This window comes from Pristiophorus japonicus, chromosome 12, assembly GCF_044704955.1.
Source record: "Pristiophorus japonicus isolate sPriJap1 chromosome 12, sPriJap1.hap1, whole genome shotgun sequence".
Taxonomy (NCBI): domain Eukaryota; kingdom Metazoa; phylum Chordata; class Chondrichthyes; family Pristiophoridae; genus Pristiophorus; species Pristiophorus japonicus.
In genome coordinates this window covers 55,116,313-55,131,885 of record NC_091988.1, presented here as the reverse complement: position 1 = coordinate 55,131,885, position 15,573 = coordinate 55,116,313, and the positions used below count along the sequence as shown (strand labels likewise).

General features: G+C 42.0%; 1 protein-coding gene across 3 annotated transcripts in view; it reads right to left on the bottom strand.

Moving 5' to 3' along the window:
• The window catches only part of mtmr14 (myotubularin related protein 14), an 86,565-nt gene that overhangs the window by 18,798 nt on the left and 52,194 nt on the right, over positions 1 to 15,573 (bottom strand). For all 3 annotated transcript variants that reach the window (XM_070895515.1, XM_070895513.1, XM_070895514.1), the window contains exons 12-15: positions 10,516 to 10,592; positions 8,321 to 8,357; positions 7,182 to 7,252; positions 1,990 to 2,048 (exon numbers count right to left, since the gene is read on the bottom strand). In XM_070895515.1, coding sequence (XP_070751616.1) covers positions 1,990 to 2,048; positions 7,182 to 7,252; positions 8,321 to 8,357; positions 10,516 to 10,592 — 244 coding nt within the window. The remainder of the gene's footprint in view (positions 1 to 1,989; positions 2,049 to 7,181; positions 7,253 to 8,320; positions 8,358 to 10,515; positions 10,593 to 15,573) is intronic.

The following is a 15,573-nucleotide window of genomic DNA, read 5'->3' as shown; positions in this document are numbered from 1 at the left end:
CTGCCAAGCATTTGCCCACTCACCTAACCTGTCCAAGTCACCCTGCAGCCTCTTAGCATTCTCCTCACAGCTCACACTGCCACCCAGCTTAGTGTCATCTGCAAACTTGGAGATATTACATTGTAATGCATTACAGGTTGGCAGATTATTGCCAGTTTCAAAAAGTCTGATTGCTGTAGTGATTGAAGAGAACAGCAATTCGGAGTCAGTTCTATAGATGGCAAAGATTTAGGACTGAGATGAGGAGAAACTTCTTCACTCAGAGTTGTTAACCGGTGGAATTCCCTACCGCAGAGAGTTGTGGATGTCAGTTCATTGGATATATTCATGAGGGAGTTAGATGTGGCCCTTACGGCTAAAGGGATCAAGGGGTAGAGCGAAAAGGCAGGAAGGTGGTACTGAGATGAATGGCCAGCCATGATCTTATTGGTGCAGGTTCGAAGGGCCGAATGGCCTACTCCTGCACTTATTTTCTATTTTTCTATGTAAGTACTTGTTCTTCGAAGTGTCAGAGATATTTTTCTTAATTACTGCCTGAAATTGTTTTTAATTTTTTAAATAAGGCCCATCTGTAGATTTCTGGAAACCCACTATTTCAGAAATCAATGAAGTGGACTCACTGGTTGACGTACATATTGAAATCCTTTTGGAGCCCTCCATGCATGTCATCAGTGACTCTGTGATTGTTTCTTTTCAAAAGAGATTGCGAATTAACTCTTCATTCTCAGTCTCTGACTCAAATTAGTCACATCACAGCAAGTCCAAAGGTAAAAACCTTTAAATTTTTTTTCAGGACCAAATATTCTGGCTAACGGTCACTCAGTACTTTGCTACTGTAACTATTCTGCCATTAGATTCTGCCAGTGAGTTTTACAAATACCTTGGCAGTCTCTAGTAATAGAAACTGGGTACTGCAATATCGTAGTGCAACACAGGACAGATCAAGAATACTTCAGATGTTCTGAATGAAGTCCACGTGGCACTTTGATCATAGAATCATCTAAATTTACGGCACTGGAGGCTGCCATTCGGCCCTCCGTGTCTGTGTCTGGCTGACAAAGAGCTATCCAGCCTAATTCCACTTTACAGCTCTTGGTTCGTAGCCCTCTAGGTTACAGCACTTCAAATGCACATCCAAGCACTCTTTAAATGTGGCGAGAGTTTCTGCCTCTCCCACCTTTTCAGGCAGGGAGTTCCAGATCCCCACCACCCTCTGGGTGAAAAAAGGTTCTCCTCAACTCCCTCTAATCTTTCTACCAATTTCTTTAAATCCATGTCCCCTGGTTATTGTCCTCTCTGCTAGGAAAAATAGATGCTTTCTACCCACTCTATCTCAGCCCCTCATAATTTTACACCTCAATCAAGTCTCTCCTCAGCCACCTCTGTTCCAAAGAAAACAATCCCAGCCTATCTAATCATTCCTCATAACTAAAATTCTCCAGTCCTGGCAACATCTTCATAAATCTCTTCTGTACCCTCTCGAGTGCAATCACATCTTTCCAGAACTGCATGCAGTACTCTAGCCTTGGCCTAACTAGTGTTTTATACAGTTCTAGCATAACCACCCGGCTCTTGTATTCTATGCCTTGATGTTGTAACACTCCATTTCTGCCACTAGATCCTGTTAACTGAGCGAAGCAAATGTTTTGTAAATCTCCAGTAATAGAAACTGAGAACTATGATACTGCATTGGAACAGACATGGGCCTCTGGCCTTGTATTTTCTGTTGACCTTTTAGAAGTCCAGTGACTTGCAACAAGCAGCAAAGTCCTCTATCACAATCACTGCTATATTATAGCTACTCTGTAACCTGCATGTACATACAAGTTAAGACTTTATTTGTAACTACAGTTATCAAATAATTTCTACCAGTGCCTGGCATCAAGATTGCATTAGAGTTACGATTAAAGTAGTGCACTGTACTACTGTGGGCTGTGGTAAGCTGTTTATCCTTGGAATTAAGGGCACATGGGGAGTAAATGTGCTTACCTAGTAGACAGAGATCTTCCACAGGAAACTCCGCTTCTTTATAGTGCGTGTTCTTCCTTCTGCAAGGGAAAAGGAATAAAGTTACACACAGCAAGAAGGACTGGAGTTTTTTTTTGGCAAACTTGGCCGATGGAATATGTTTGCCTGGATCTGTTCAAAAATCATTTAATAAGGTACCACACGATTGCAGCAAAGATACTAGCACATGGAATTAAGGGGTATGGGGAAAGTGGAATGGGACATAGTTTGAAGGCAGGACACAAAGGGTTGGGGTAAATCCAAGCCTGGAAATGCTGGAAATCTCTGAGTCAGGCAGCAGCTGCAGAGAGAAACAGAGTTAACATTTCGGGTCTGTGACCCTTCGTCATCGACCTGATACATTAACTCTGTTTCCCTCCACAGATGCTGCCTGACCCGCTAAAATTTCCAGCATTTTCTGTTTTTATTTCAGATTCCAGCATCACAGTATTTTGCTTTTGTAAATCAAAGTCTCTTGGACTGCACAGATGTAGCGAGTTGTGTTCCACAAGAGTATGCGTCGGTGTCGCTCTTATATTTACTATGTACGTGAGCGATCTGGATTTGGAATTGAGGGAATAGTATCAACATTTACTGATACGACCACATTGGGTGAATTATGAAAAAAGATAGTGAAAGACTGTAGGAGGACAAGGCAGGCAAGCGTGATTGGCAAATAGATGTCAGATGCAGTTCAATGCAGAAAAATGCAAAGCAGCATTTTGGAAGAATAGAGAAAGGATTTGAAATTGAGTAGACATTGTTGTGTAGATACACGTCGTTAAAGATGGCAGCACAATTGATAAAACCATAAAAGACGAACAAAGTACGCAAAGGTGACCCTGAGCTTCCGGTCGTCTGTCACATTAATTCTCCGCTCCACTCCCACTCTGACCTCTCCGTCCTTGGCCTCCTACACTGTTCCAATTAAGCTCAAGGAACAGCATCTCATCTTTTGTTTAGGCTCTTTACAGCCTACCGGACTCAACATAGAGTTCAAAAATTTCAGACCATAACCTCTGCCCATATTTTGTTCCCTTTCCAAAAACTCCTCCCCCCACCCCACTTTTTTATTTTTATTTTGTTTCTCTCAGTTTCCCAAGGCAGCTGGTAATTATTCCACCATTAATACCCTATCTAGACTCATCTTTTGTTTTCTAACTTGTGCTATTACCATCTCAATTTGTCTAAAAAAAAATCACTTCTGCCTTCTGTGGGAGCGCAAGCCCGCATTTCTGAACTCTTTGCTTCGGCGCAGTCTGGAGATCGAAAGGGTTAAAAATTGGAAGATTGAAGTTTGGATTAAAAACAGGAAGATTGGATGTTTGGATCGAAAGAGGCTGCTAGATGATTGGAGCCACTTAGCCATTCAAATGTGACATTCTGATCACCTGTATGTTGACAGTACTTCATGGTGGGAGTCGATTTATGGCAGTGAGACTTGACTTTGGGATAATGAGTAGCTGGTTATTGTCTGTATGTTGAGTATTTCAATGTAACTTGTTACTATGCGAATAATAATCTATGCATGGAATCAAAGAAACTCCTCTGCTGATCATCTGAGGTGTGTATAGTAATTCATGACATTGTCTGTATTTGAGTGTACCTTGTTACTATTTGATTACATCATCTGTATGTTAAATAATCTGGTTTCCAAAAAGAGTTTCATTTTCCAAAAAGAGTTTGTATATAGTAATTCAGAAAGCAGTTAGCTGTGATTTTACGGCAATTCTACATCGTCTGCATGTTAATTGTCTAAATATACTACAAGAGTTCAAAGGTTTTTTTTAGTATACAGATGAGAGTTTAGACAGTGGGCACCAGAGACTTTCGGAAGGTGTGTCACAAGCAGCCTCGGAACTCGGAGCAAGCTAGAGCTACCTTTGTGAAGTATCTCAGTAACTTCCATACTGGGTTTGTTTAGTATGAATGTCTAAATAAAAGACCCGATCTTGCCTTTACCACAACTGAGTGTGTGCATAATTCGACGTTTAAAGCAATGAAGCAAAAAGAGCAAAACAGCCATTACAACACATTCCACCCTATCACAGACCTTCCCTTTTGTTCTTTCCACTCCACCACCACCCCCCCGCCCCCTCCCCCTTTCAGGGCTCCAGCACTTCCTTAAGAATCCGTTACATTTTGAACTACTGCCAGTTCTGACGAATGGTTATCGACTTGAAACATTAACTGTTTCTCTCTCCACATATGCTACGTGACCCACTGAGATTGCCAGCATTTTCTGTTTTTATATCGAACAAAGTCTTTGTTCTTGTAACTCGAGGCATATATTGCAAATGTAAGGTAATGTTGAAATTGTACAAGATGTTAGTTAATCTTCAATTGGAGCATTGTGCATAGTTTTGGTTACCCCCATTATAGGAAGGATGTAAAGGCAATGGATAAGGTGCAATGTCCATCACGATGATGTTACTAGGGATGTTATAGTTCTGAAGGTAGACTTGAAACATTAACACTTTCTTCACTAGAAGTGAAACGGTGTGCTCCTCACAATTAAAGACGGTTATGATGAGGTAAATAATGAGTTTCCACTGGTCGGGTAGACATTGACAAGTGGGTGCAAATTTATCACAAAAAGAATTAAAGGGCAAGTTAGAAAATCATTCTTTATACAAGAGGGTGATTAGAATGTGGGATTCATGGTCATAGATCATTGTTAAAGCATACATTCTTTTAAAAGGACCAAGACAGAGGCTTGAAAAAAAGGAAAAATGAAGGTTGTGGGGAGTGAGCCGGATTAGATTGGGCAGCTTATGTGGAAAAAAAACACGAGCACTAGCTTGTTGTGCTAAATCAGCTGTTTTTGTGCATTAAGATTTTAGGATTCTATCAAAAGTATTGTTGTCGTGCCCGCATTCTGAAACAGTGCTAAACAATATATTTCTACTAGAGAACCATCGCATATTTAGAAATGGCAAGTTTTCACAAAAAAAAATGCAAAAGTACTCCAAGTTACAGGGGTACATTAATAATAACAGGATTACAACAATTTTCTCTCTCACACCCCCCCCCCCCCCCCCCCCGGGAGTTTCTGGTCTCAGCTAAGCTTTCCGGAAAGTCAATAGGTGACACAAGGAGACAGGTAGAGGAGGGAAGAAAGGTGGCTCCTCCTTTAGCAAGAGTTACTCTCACCTGCCTCCCAACAATCAGCACGAGAATAATATTTAGCAGAGACTGGGAAGTAGGTGAACAGGCAAGCTGCAGTAACAGCAGGGAACCTGAAATACTGCAAGGTTGTAAACCTAATGAGGAGCTTAAACAAAATGGCAAATTGTGGAAGTCAACTTCAGGTGCTTTATGACAGTTAGCTGAACCCTGGGTACAGCAGAAATGAAGAGGAGGGGTGAGGGGAGCAGAGGGAAAGAATTAAGGCAACAAATGTGCAAGATTCAAAACTATAAAAATCAACTGGAAACAACGTTTTGTGATATTTGAATTTAATATCATTATGCAGATATTTGAATGAGATCAGCCTCCATAAAGTTAAAAAATAGCTATAATCCCTACTTTGCGCAATTTTGTATATGATACCTCTGGTATTAGAGTATCACCAAGAACTTTGAGGACCAGAGGCCCAAGATTTACCACCCGAAAGACCAGCAGAAAGCACTCCTCTGCTAGGTGGGTCAACAGAAGTAAATCATTACTAGCAGACAGCAGTCCCGTACAGCGGATGCTGTGTTATTAAATATTTATCTCCCGTTGCCATTACATCACAACCAGAGTGGTGATATATCCAGACTCTCTCCCCTCCCAACCTGCTTTATTCTCGTCTAATTTGTGCGTAACTTTCTGCTGAGATCTGTTCTCTGTAAACTTAATGTGTGATAGCAGCAATTGAAAGCTAAAACCCAGCACCTCTCTCCCAAATGTTTTCAAGTCTTCTTCCTTCTATCCAACCTCCTGCAGGATTGTATATAGTTGCTACTAAATATTGCACTTGGCTGTCTGATGATGCATTTCCTCGGTGTGCTGAGATGGTTTTCAGGCTTTGCTTTCTGTCCCGAGGTGGAATGTTCTGTTCACACAAGATAAACAACGTGCAGCAGCCTTGCCGAGAATTAACAATTTGCACCTTTTAACATAACAAGCATCCCAAGGCACTTTGCGCAGCGAGAAAACAGATGCCAAGTTGTAGTAAAAGAGTAAAACTAAAAATACGGCCAAAGGTTAGGCGGAGACTTTTAAAGGCAGGAAGAGAAGTATCGAGGCAAAGAAATTTAGAGAAGTTTGAGAGTAGGACTGAGGAGAATGGTGGAAAGCAGCGAATGCACCAGAGACTGGAGTTGGAGACAAAGGACTGGAGTAGATTCGAGGTAAGCGGGGTCAAGGGTGGGGGGGGGGGGGGGAGGGGGGCTAGGCAGCCAATGGAGGTTGGAAAGAATGGGGTAAAGGGCAATCAGGAGGTAGAGATTTGGATTAATTGGAAGTTCAGGAGCCTGATGAAGAGGTCTTTAGAGAAGTTGAGCATTGAGGTAATGAAAACAAAATTATTTCAGCAGCAGGAAGAGGGTGCGGTGGGGCCAGAAACAGGCAATGTTAGAGGTGGAAGGAAGCGCTCTTGCTGATGGGTAGGGTAAAGATTTTGAATTTCAGCTCAAGTCAAACACTAAGGTGGTGCAACATCTGGTTCAGTCTAAGGGAAGGGACAGAGCAACAGTAGATGTTTTGATAGCAACCGAATAAGATGTATTTGGTTTTCCCGATGTTAGATGAATTAGCTATGGAAACAAATTAACTTGGGGGACATTAACGACCATTTGAGATCACCTCTTGGTCCCATGGTTAAAAGAAAAATTAAAATACTCTGGCTCTTGTATCTGTCAATCACTTCTTTTGCCAAAACACTACCCGCCTTTCTGTTTTCCTCATCTGGTTTGTTTCATATCTTCACCATTGTGTGTGTGAAATAGTTAGATCTTGTTCCATCTTGAGTTTAAATCCCTGGCCCATCGTTCCAGCGTTTGTGCTTATGCCACAGCAGCAGAATAGTTCAACTGACCTTTATCAATCTTAACACTTCAGAGAAATATTTCATTATGGTCCAGACCTGGAACTAGTCAGGTCTTGGGCCTTTGATCATTGCAGTTGGTGTTTGTAGTTGTTCTCTACACCACTCCTGCAAAAAGGACCCAACAAGACGAGATCCTTACCTTGGTTTCTTTGCTGCAGAGAACTCTTCTGAGGTGATGTGCTTCAAAAAATTGAAGCAGAAGAAGAAAATCTGAAAAAAATTGGAAGTTTGTTTTTAGATTTCAGGTGCCCTCACGCGATCGTCCATGATTCTTCAATACACCACTACCTTTGAGAATGCAAAGTTATACACATATTGATATATTAAGCAATAAGCTGATAAAAGAAACCTAAAATGTTATTAAAAATTGGCCTCTTTCACCATCACAAAACTTCCTAACCTTTTTGCTGAAAGTTTAATGAGATTAAAAACAGAAAATGCTGGAAACACACAGCAAGACTGCCAATACCTGGAAAGAGAGGTATTTGGAGATCAATAATCATGCTGTGTATTTCCAGCTTTTTCTTTTTTTAAATTTCAGATTTCCAACTTTTTCCTCGATTTAACACGGTTGCCTTCCCGCAGCCACATTTTCCCATCAGCAGGTGGTAGTATTGCATTTTGTAAACTGTTCATGGAAGTACTTCAGGCAGTGCAAAAGCACCATCTCCTGGTAGAAACTTGTATTACAGAACAAAATTCCACTATTTGGCTAATTAAAAACCAATACAAAAGCCAAATACTGCAGATGCTGGAAAGAAATAAAAACAGAAAATGCTGGCAATATTGAGGTCAGGCAGCATCTGTGGAGAAAGAAACCGCATTAACGTTTCATGTCAATGACCCATCATCAGAGTATTTCGAGCATTTTCTGTTTTTATTAAATAAAAACTAATGTTGAGAATTTTTCCCTACACTCACTCTACCAGAGATCAAAAATCCAAAAGAGATAATCTTAGTTCCTTGCTTGCACCACATATTCCAACAGTAGTCTTGTAAACTGCAGCGATTTTCAAAACACGAAGCAGAGAGAGGGATTTCCAATTGACCTAAATTTCTGCCTAGCCTGTCTTGTCTTATTAAAATTCTTTATAAATGTAAATTGGATCAGCTAATTGTCAGCTTTTTCAGAGATAGAAAGAGTCTATTGATAGATACGATACTGAAGCAAGCTATCGAACGAATCCTATTAAAACAATAAAATTAGTAACCCAAAACAGCCATAGAAGTGTCAATTTTAATCATCAACAAAAGACATTTCTCCAGCTTTTGACTCACCTCCTCCCCTTTGCTGAGCCTGTCGGATAACATGTGCCTGCAAATACATATAAAACAGAGCACTGAACCTATGTAATGAGTTGAAGATATTTGTCTGCAATTATGACACCAATGAATTACTAACTGCCTTAACAACAGAGCAGTCAAACTTTCCCTTCTTTTTGAATATTCAACAACTTGTATTTATATAGCACCTTTAACGCAGTGAAACGTCCCAAGGCGCTTCACAGCAGTATTATGTTAAAAAAATTTGATACCAAGCTGCATAAGTAGAAATTACTTGCAGGTGACCAAAAGCTTGGTCAAAGAGGTAGGTTTTCATCATCATAGGCGGTCCCTCGAAACGAGGATGACTTGCTTCCATGCCAAAAAAAGGACGAGTTCACAGGTGTTTCAATGAAGGACCCGAACTACATCCTGAAGGGTGGAAGATGCCTGTGCGTTAATTTTTTTAATGTGGGGTGGCCGTTGCACACCAACCACCACACGGGCTTGACAGCGCTAGGTCTTGGGCCAGTGGCAAGGATTAACCAAGACAACTGGAGACCAGCTCTGCTGCACAGACCTAGTGTGCACATGTATGCCTCTACAGTCTCCATGCAGCCATGGGCAGCGTGGAGGCCTCGACCTGCGAGGGAACATCAGCGGCAGGTCGGGGCCATAAAAGGAGCGGTGAGCAGCTAAGGAGCGTCTTGAAGGAGGAAAGAGAGGTAGAGAGGTAGAGAGGTGGAGAGGTTTAGGCTGGGAATTAGAGCTTGGGGCCGAGGCAACAGAAGGCACGGCCACCAATGGTTGAGCGATTATGATCAGGGATGCTCAAAAGGTCAGAATTAGAGTGCGGACATCTGGAGGGGGCGGGGGTAGGGTTGTGGGGTTGGAGGAGATTGCAGACATCGGGAGAGGTGAGGCCATGGAGGGATTTGAAAATGGAGTGAATACTCAAATTCTGTTCTCTAAAGATAAAAATTGTTTCTGAACTCTGCCACTCAAGAGGTTTTGAGCCAGTTTTCTTACAATTCTGCATGGTGCGTGCTAACTACTTAGCTACACCTTGCATTGACTGGAGCACAGTCCTTTGCGTGCCGTCCACCCTCTGCACCTAACCCATGTGGCATTTCTTCACCCTTTATCCTAGAGAATGAGTGCCTGCAGGCGATTTGATCACATGGGTATCAAAGCTCAGGCAGATCCTCTCACCCCCATTATCCACATTCTTTCCAGTGAGAGTCAGAGAACTCTGGCTGATTTATACCCCCCTACCACCACCCCACCAAACATCCTTCCTTAGTCCAGGGACTCAGGCCAATTATACGGTTACTTGGCACAGGGAAGAATGTTTCAAGAAAAATGTCAGGTGCCTGAAGCACAATTGCTTTTTAAAATCTTATTTTTGTAAAAGGTAGTACAACACAAGACATACTTTGCTGGCTACAAGGTATTCAGCAAAGATGGGAGAAGGAAAAAAGGAAATTATTATAGCAATGGAGAGGAATGATGTAGTTGAGGGATCGAAAGGCAGAATCTATTTGGTTAGAATTAACAACAGACTGGATATGTACTATAGGTCACCAATTAGTGCGAAGGAGATAGAGGAGCAAATTTGCAGGCAAATTGCAGAAAGCTGCAAGAACTCAGGGTGGAAATGAAGACGACTCTGGCCACAATCTTCCAATCCTCCTTGGATATGGGGTTGGTGCCAGAGGACTGGAGGATTGTAAATGTTAAACCCGGCAACTACAGGCCAGTCGGTCTGTCAGTGATGGGGAAACTTTTAGGGACAATATTAATTGGCATTTTGAAAAGTATGGGCTAAATGAAAGTCTGCACGGATTTGGTGGAAGCAGATTTAATAACATTCAAAAGAGAATTGGATAAACACTTGAAGGGAAAGATTTTACAGGGCTATGGGAAAAGAGCAAGGGAGTGGGATTAACTGGATAGCTCTACCAAAGAGCCGGCATAGGCACAATGGGCCGAATGGTTACCTCCTGTGCTGCATCGTTCTATGATTCTATGCACGAAGTGTGCAAGCTGCAAAACACATTCAGAATATGATTATCACAGGATTTGACAAAAACCTGCTAGACTGTGACAGGTGTTTGCTTTTCAAAAAAACCCACATCAATAACACTGTCACCTAATTATGGCACTCATCCTGCATGATTCTGCTGTTATGAAATACAAAACAAACTCACCCAAAAAGGAACCAATCGTAAGCGATGGTTAGATAAAGGATTTCCACAGGCTCCAGACAAGCATGAACAAGTCCATCCTGTAGAAAACAAGTTGTGGCAAATTCTTTAACCTACAAAGGTGGCTCCAACAGCTCTTCATCGGAAACCTTTAAAGCATCTAGCGAGCGATGTTAAATACAAGCCATCACTGCCGTGTAAAGATTTTTACAGAGGAATCTTCAGGTGTCATGGCTGTCTGCCCTGTCTATAGCATATCATTTAAATGTGGGCAAAACTGTAGGCGTTCAAGATACAGATATGAATGACCTTTCGTCCTATCTTAGCGCATCTAAAGCACCCCACCCGCTCCCCTGATCATTGTATCCAATTGTTTCTGAAATAGTTCCACAGTTTATGCCTTTCCTCCCATACCAGGAAATCCAATCTATGTGTTGGTCACTCGGTGTATGAAGAAAAGCCTGCTGACATCAGCCATAAATTTGGCTTTCAGTAGTTTGAACCTATCCTACAGTCCCTACTTATTGACCCTGAAATTGCGGCCTCTCCGGGTACGATGTGCGCACGCGCTCGAAGAGGCCTCACAAGTCCAGGTTTAGATGGGCGAAGCACACGCGCTTGAACCCGGCACCTCAGATCTGTCAAAATGTCCTTTGACAGATCCAACGCATGCCCGGGAGAAGGGCCTTCGCGGACGGAGATTTGGGTTATTTACCCAACTCTTGCACAGCGAATGTCCTTCAAACTCTTACACCTGGTAAAAGCAGGTGTAAGGCCTGCTTTTACCAGCATAAGAGTTTTAATAGATAGAATAAAAAATAAATGTGATTACTTATTTTTATATTAAAAATCCTATCTATGAAGGCAAGTTTATTTTTAACACTATTAAAACATTTTTTTTAATTCAAAAAAATAAATTTTTCTCAAACATTTAATTTAATGCAATTTCTATAAATTCTAAAAAAGTGAAGTGTTTCTTTTATTTATATTTGTGATTTGTTTGATTTTAGGGGTATTCTCATTGATAGTAATGGGAGCTCCGAGCTCCCATTACTATCAATGAGAAGACTACATTGTGATTGGTGGTCTAGGCCCACGTGATCCCAGGATGCACCTATGCTCCTGGAATACGTGGGCCTCTGGTAGGCCTCGGAGAACAAGTGCTCGTTCCTCCGGGAACACCAGGTATTTTCGTAAAAAAGGTTTTGGTCGGAGGCATCCGCCTGTGGGAAGCCTGTGACCGCAATTTTTGGCCCATTATCTTACCTGTGACATTTGTCAGTTGCCTCCTTTGCAGTCTTTCCCTACAACTCGATCCTCAGACACTAGGGATGTGACTGAACAGATTTCAGTTATTATGGCTCATTTGTAGAGTGATTTGGCGTAGATTCCCAATGTACCTTTATTACTGCCTCTAAACAAGAGGGCTTTGTAAACCACCTCTGACACAGTACTTACAAAGCATTCAAGCGACAGTATGCATAAACACACACATGAAATCTTTCCTAAGGGAGCTTTTATACATAGAATAATCAGCACAGTTCCAGAGTTCTGTTTTGCTGAAGCTCAATTTCTGCTGAGTATTTCAAGCCACAGTTTGATGGGATTCAGGTTAAGGAAGCCATTCCGCACTTTTATTCCTGCCGTGCAGTTGCAGTTTTGTGTCCTAATGCCAGCTGCAGTTTTCGATCAGCGGTTGATGGATTACTTTTTTTATTAACGCCTGTAGCAGCTTGATTGAGAATGGCACAAGTGGAGATCTGGGAGGTGGTCATTCCCCTGCCTACAAGAAGTGCATGAGCCAGAAAAAACAAATGGGAAAAAAATGGGGGCAACATCTTTTTTAAAAAATCAAATTAAAATTTGCGAAAATGTTACTAAGTGATAAATAGCTTGTGATTTCCACTTCACTCGCTATGAATATTTAAGTTAAAAGATCTATGACAATTTTATTTTGTGCTATACAGCACGTTGCTCATTACAGTAGGAAATGCAAGGAGCTCCACTCCCAAGGGCTATGCTATAATTGAGGAAAGATGTTGACGGATTAATCATTGTCCTTGGGAATTAACAGGCAAACAATGAAGATGATTCCAGATGGCAAGAATTTAAGTTAGAGGAAAAAGTTAAGGAATCTTTGGAAAAGGGCCTTTGAGGTAACCTGAGGAAATTAATGCAATTGTAAGGAAAGACATTAGCTTGGATGATGTGGAATTGGTATGGGTGGAGCTACAGAATATCAAAGGGCAGAAAACTCTAGTGGGAGTTATGTACAGACCACTAAACAGTAGTAATGATGTTGGGGAGGGCATCAAACAGGAAATTAGGGGTGCATGCAATAAAGGTGCAGCAGTTATCATGGGTGACTTTAATATGCATATAGATTGGGCTAACCAAACTGGAAACAATACGCTGGAGGAGGATTTCCTGGAGTGCATAAGGGATGGTTTTGAATAGACCAATATGTTGAGGAACCAACTAGGGGGGAGGCCATCTTAGACTGGGTGTTGTGTAATGAGAGAGGAGATTAATTAGAAATCTCGTTGTGCGAGGCCCCTTGGGGGAAGAGTGACCATAATATGGTGGAATTCTACATTAGGATGGAGAATGAAACAGTTAATTCAGAGACCATGGTCCAGAAATTAAAGAAGGGTAACTTTGAAGGTATGAGGCGTGAATTGGCTAAGATAGATTGGCGAATGATACTTAAGGGGTTGACAGTGGATGGGCAATGGCAGGCATTTAGAGACCGCATGGATGAACTACAACAATTGTACATCCCTGTCTGGCGTAAAAATAAAAAAGGGGAGGTGGCTCAACCGTGGCTATCAAGGGAAATCAGGGATAGTATTAAAGCCAAGGAAGTGGCATACAAATTGGCCAGAAATAGCAGCGAACCCGGGGACTGAAAGAAATTTAGAACTCAGCAGAGGAGGACAAAGGGTTTGATTAGGGGAGGGAAATTAGAGTACGAGAGGAAGCTTGCGGGGAACATTAAAATGGACTGCAAAAGCTTCCATAGATATGTAAAGAGAAAAAGTTAGCAAAGACAAACGTAGGTCCCCTGCAGTCAGAATCAGGGGAAGTCATAACTGGGAACAAAGAAATGGCAGACCAATTGAACAAGTACCTTGGTTCGGTATTCACTAAGGAAGACACGAACAACCTTCCGGATATAAAAGGAGTCAGAGGGTCTAGTAAGGAGGAGGAACTGAGGGAAATCCTTATTAGTCGGGAAATTGTGTTGGGAAAATTGATGGGATTGAAGTTAGATAAATCCCCAGGGCCTGATGGCCTGCATCCCAGAATACTTGAGGTGGCCTTGGAAATAGCGGATGCATTGACAGTCATTTTCAAACATTCCATAGACTCTAGATCAGTTCCTATGGAGTGGAGGGTAGCCAATGTAACCCCACTTTTTAAAAAAGGAGGGAGAGAGAAAACAGGGAATTATGTCAGCCGGACATCGGTAGTGGGTAAAATGATGGAATCAATTATTAAGGATGTCATAGCAGTGCATTTGGAAAGAGGTGACATGATAGGTCCAAGTCAGCATGGATGTGCGAAAGGGAAATCATGCTTGACAAATCTTCTGGAATTTTTTGAGGATGTTTCCAGTCGAATGGGCAAGGGAGAACCAGTTGATGCGGTGTATTTGGACTTTCAGAAGGCTTTCGACAAGGTCCCACACAAGAGATTAATGTGCAAAGTTAAAGCACATGGGATTGGGGGTAGTGTGCTGACGTGGATTGAGAACTGGTTGGCAGACAGGAAGCAAAGAGAAGGAGTAAATGGGTACTTTATATAATGGCAGGCAGTGACTAGTGGGGTACCGCAAGGTTCTGTGCTGGGGCCCCAGCTGTTTACATTGTACTTTAATGATTTAGACGAGGGGATTAAATGTAGTATCTCCAAATTTATGGATGACACTAAGTTGGGTGGCAGTGTGAGCTGCGAGGAGGATGCTATGAGGCTGCAGAGTGACTTGGATAGATTAGGTGAGTGGGCAAATGCATGGTAGATGAAGTATAATGTGGATAAATGTGAGGTTATCCACTTTGGTGGTAAACAGAGAGAGACAGACTATTATCTGAATGGTGACAGTTTAGAAAAAGAGGAGGTGCAACGAGACCTGGGTGTCATGGTACATCAGTCATTGAAGGTTGGTATGCAGGTACAGCAGGCGGTTAAAAAAGCAAATGGCATGTTGGCCTTCATAGCGAGGGGATTTGAGTACAGGGGCAGGGAGGTGTTACTACAGTTGTACAGGGCCTTGGTGAGGCCACACCTGGAGTATTGTGTACAGTTTTGGTCTCTTAACTTGAGGAAGGATGTTCTTGCTATTGAGGGAGTGCAGCAAGGTTCACCAGACCGATTCCCGGGATGGCGGGACTGACATCAAGAAAGACTGGATCAACTGGGCTTGTATTCACTGGAATTCAGAAGAATGAGAGGGGATCTCATAGAAACGTTTAAAATTCTGACGGGTTTAGACAATTAGATGCAGGAAGAATATTCCCAATGTTGGGGAAGTCCAGAACCAGGGGTCACAGTCTAAGGCTAAGGGGTAAGCCATTTAGGACCGAGATGAGGAGAAACTTCTTCACCCAGAGAATGGTGAACCTGTGGAATTCTCTACGATAGAAAGTTGTTGAGGCCAATTCACTAAATATATTCAAAAAGGAGTTTGATGTAGTCCTTACTACTAGGGGGATCAAGGGGTATGGCGAGAAAGCAGGAATGGGGTACTGAAGTTGCATGTTCAGCCATGAACTCATTGAATGGCGGTGCAGGCTCGAAGGGCCGAATGGCCTACTCCTGCACCTATTTTCTATGTTTCTATGTTTCTATGAAATGTTGAAGATTATACAATTGGAATTGATAAAACTGATCCAGGTAACTACGATGGTGAAGGGTTCAAATACCATGAAATACAAGTTGAAAACTAGAAAATTACAGGCCAGAAGGGAAGTCAAGCATATATTTCCACCCATAGAGACAAATGACTTATGGAATAAGTTATCAGGCAAGCAACTGAAGTGGGCAGTATAATTGGGTTTG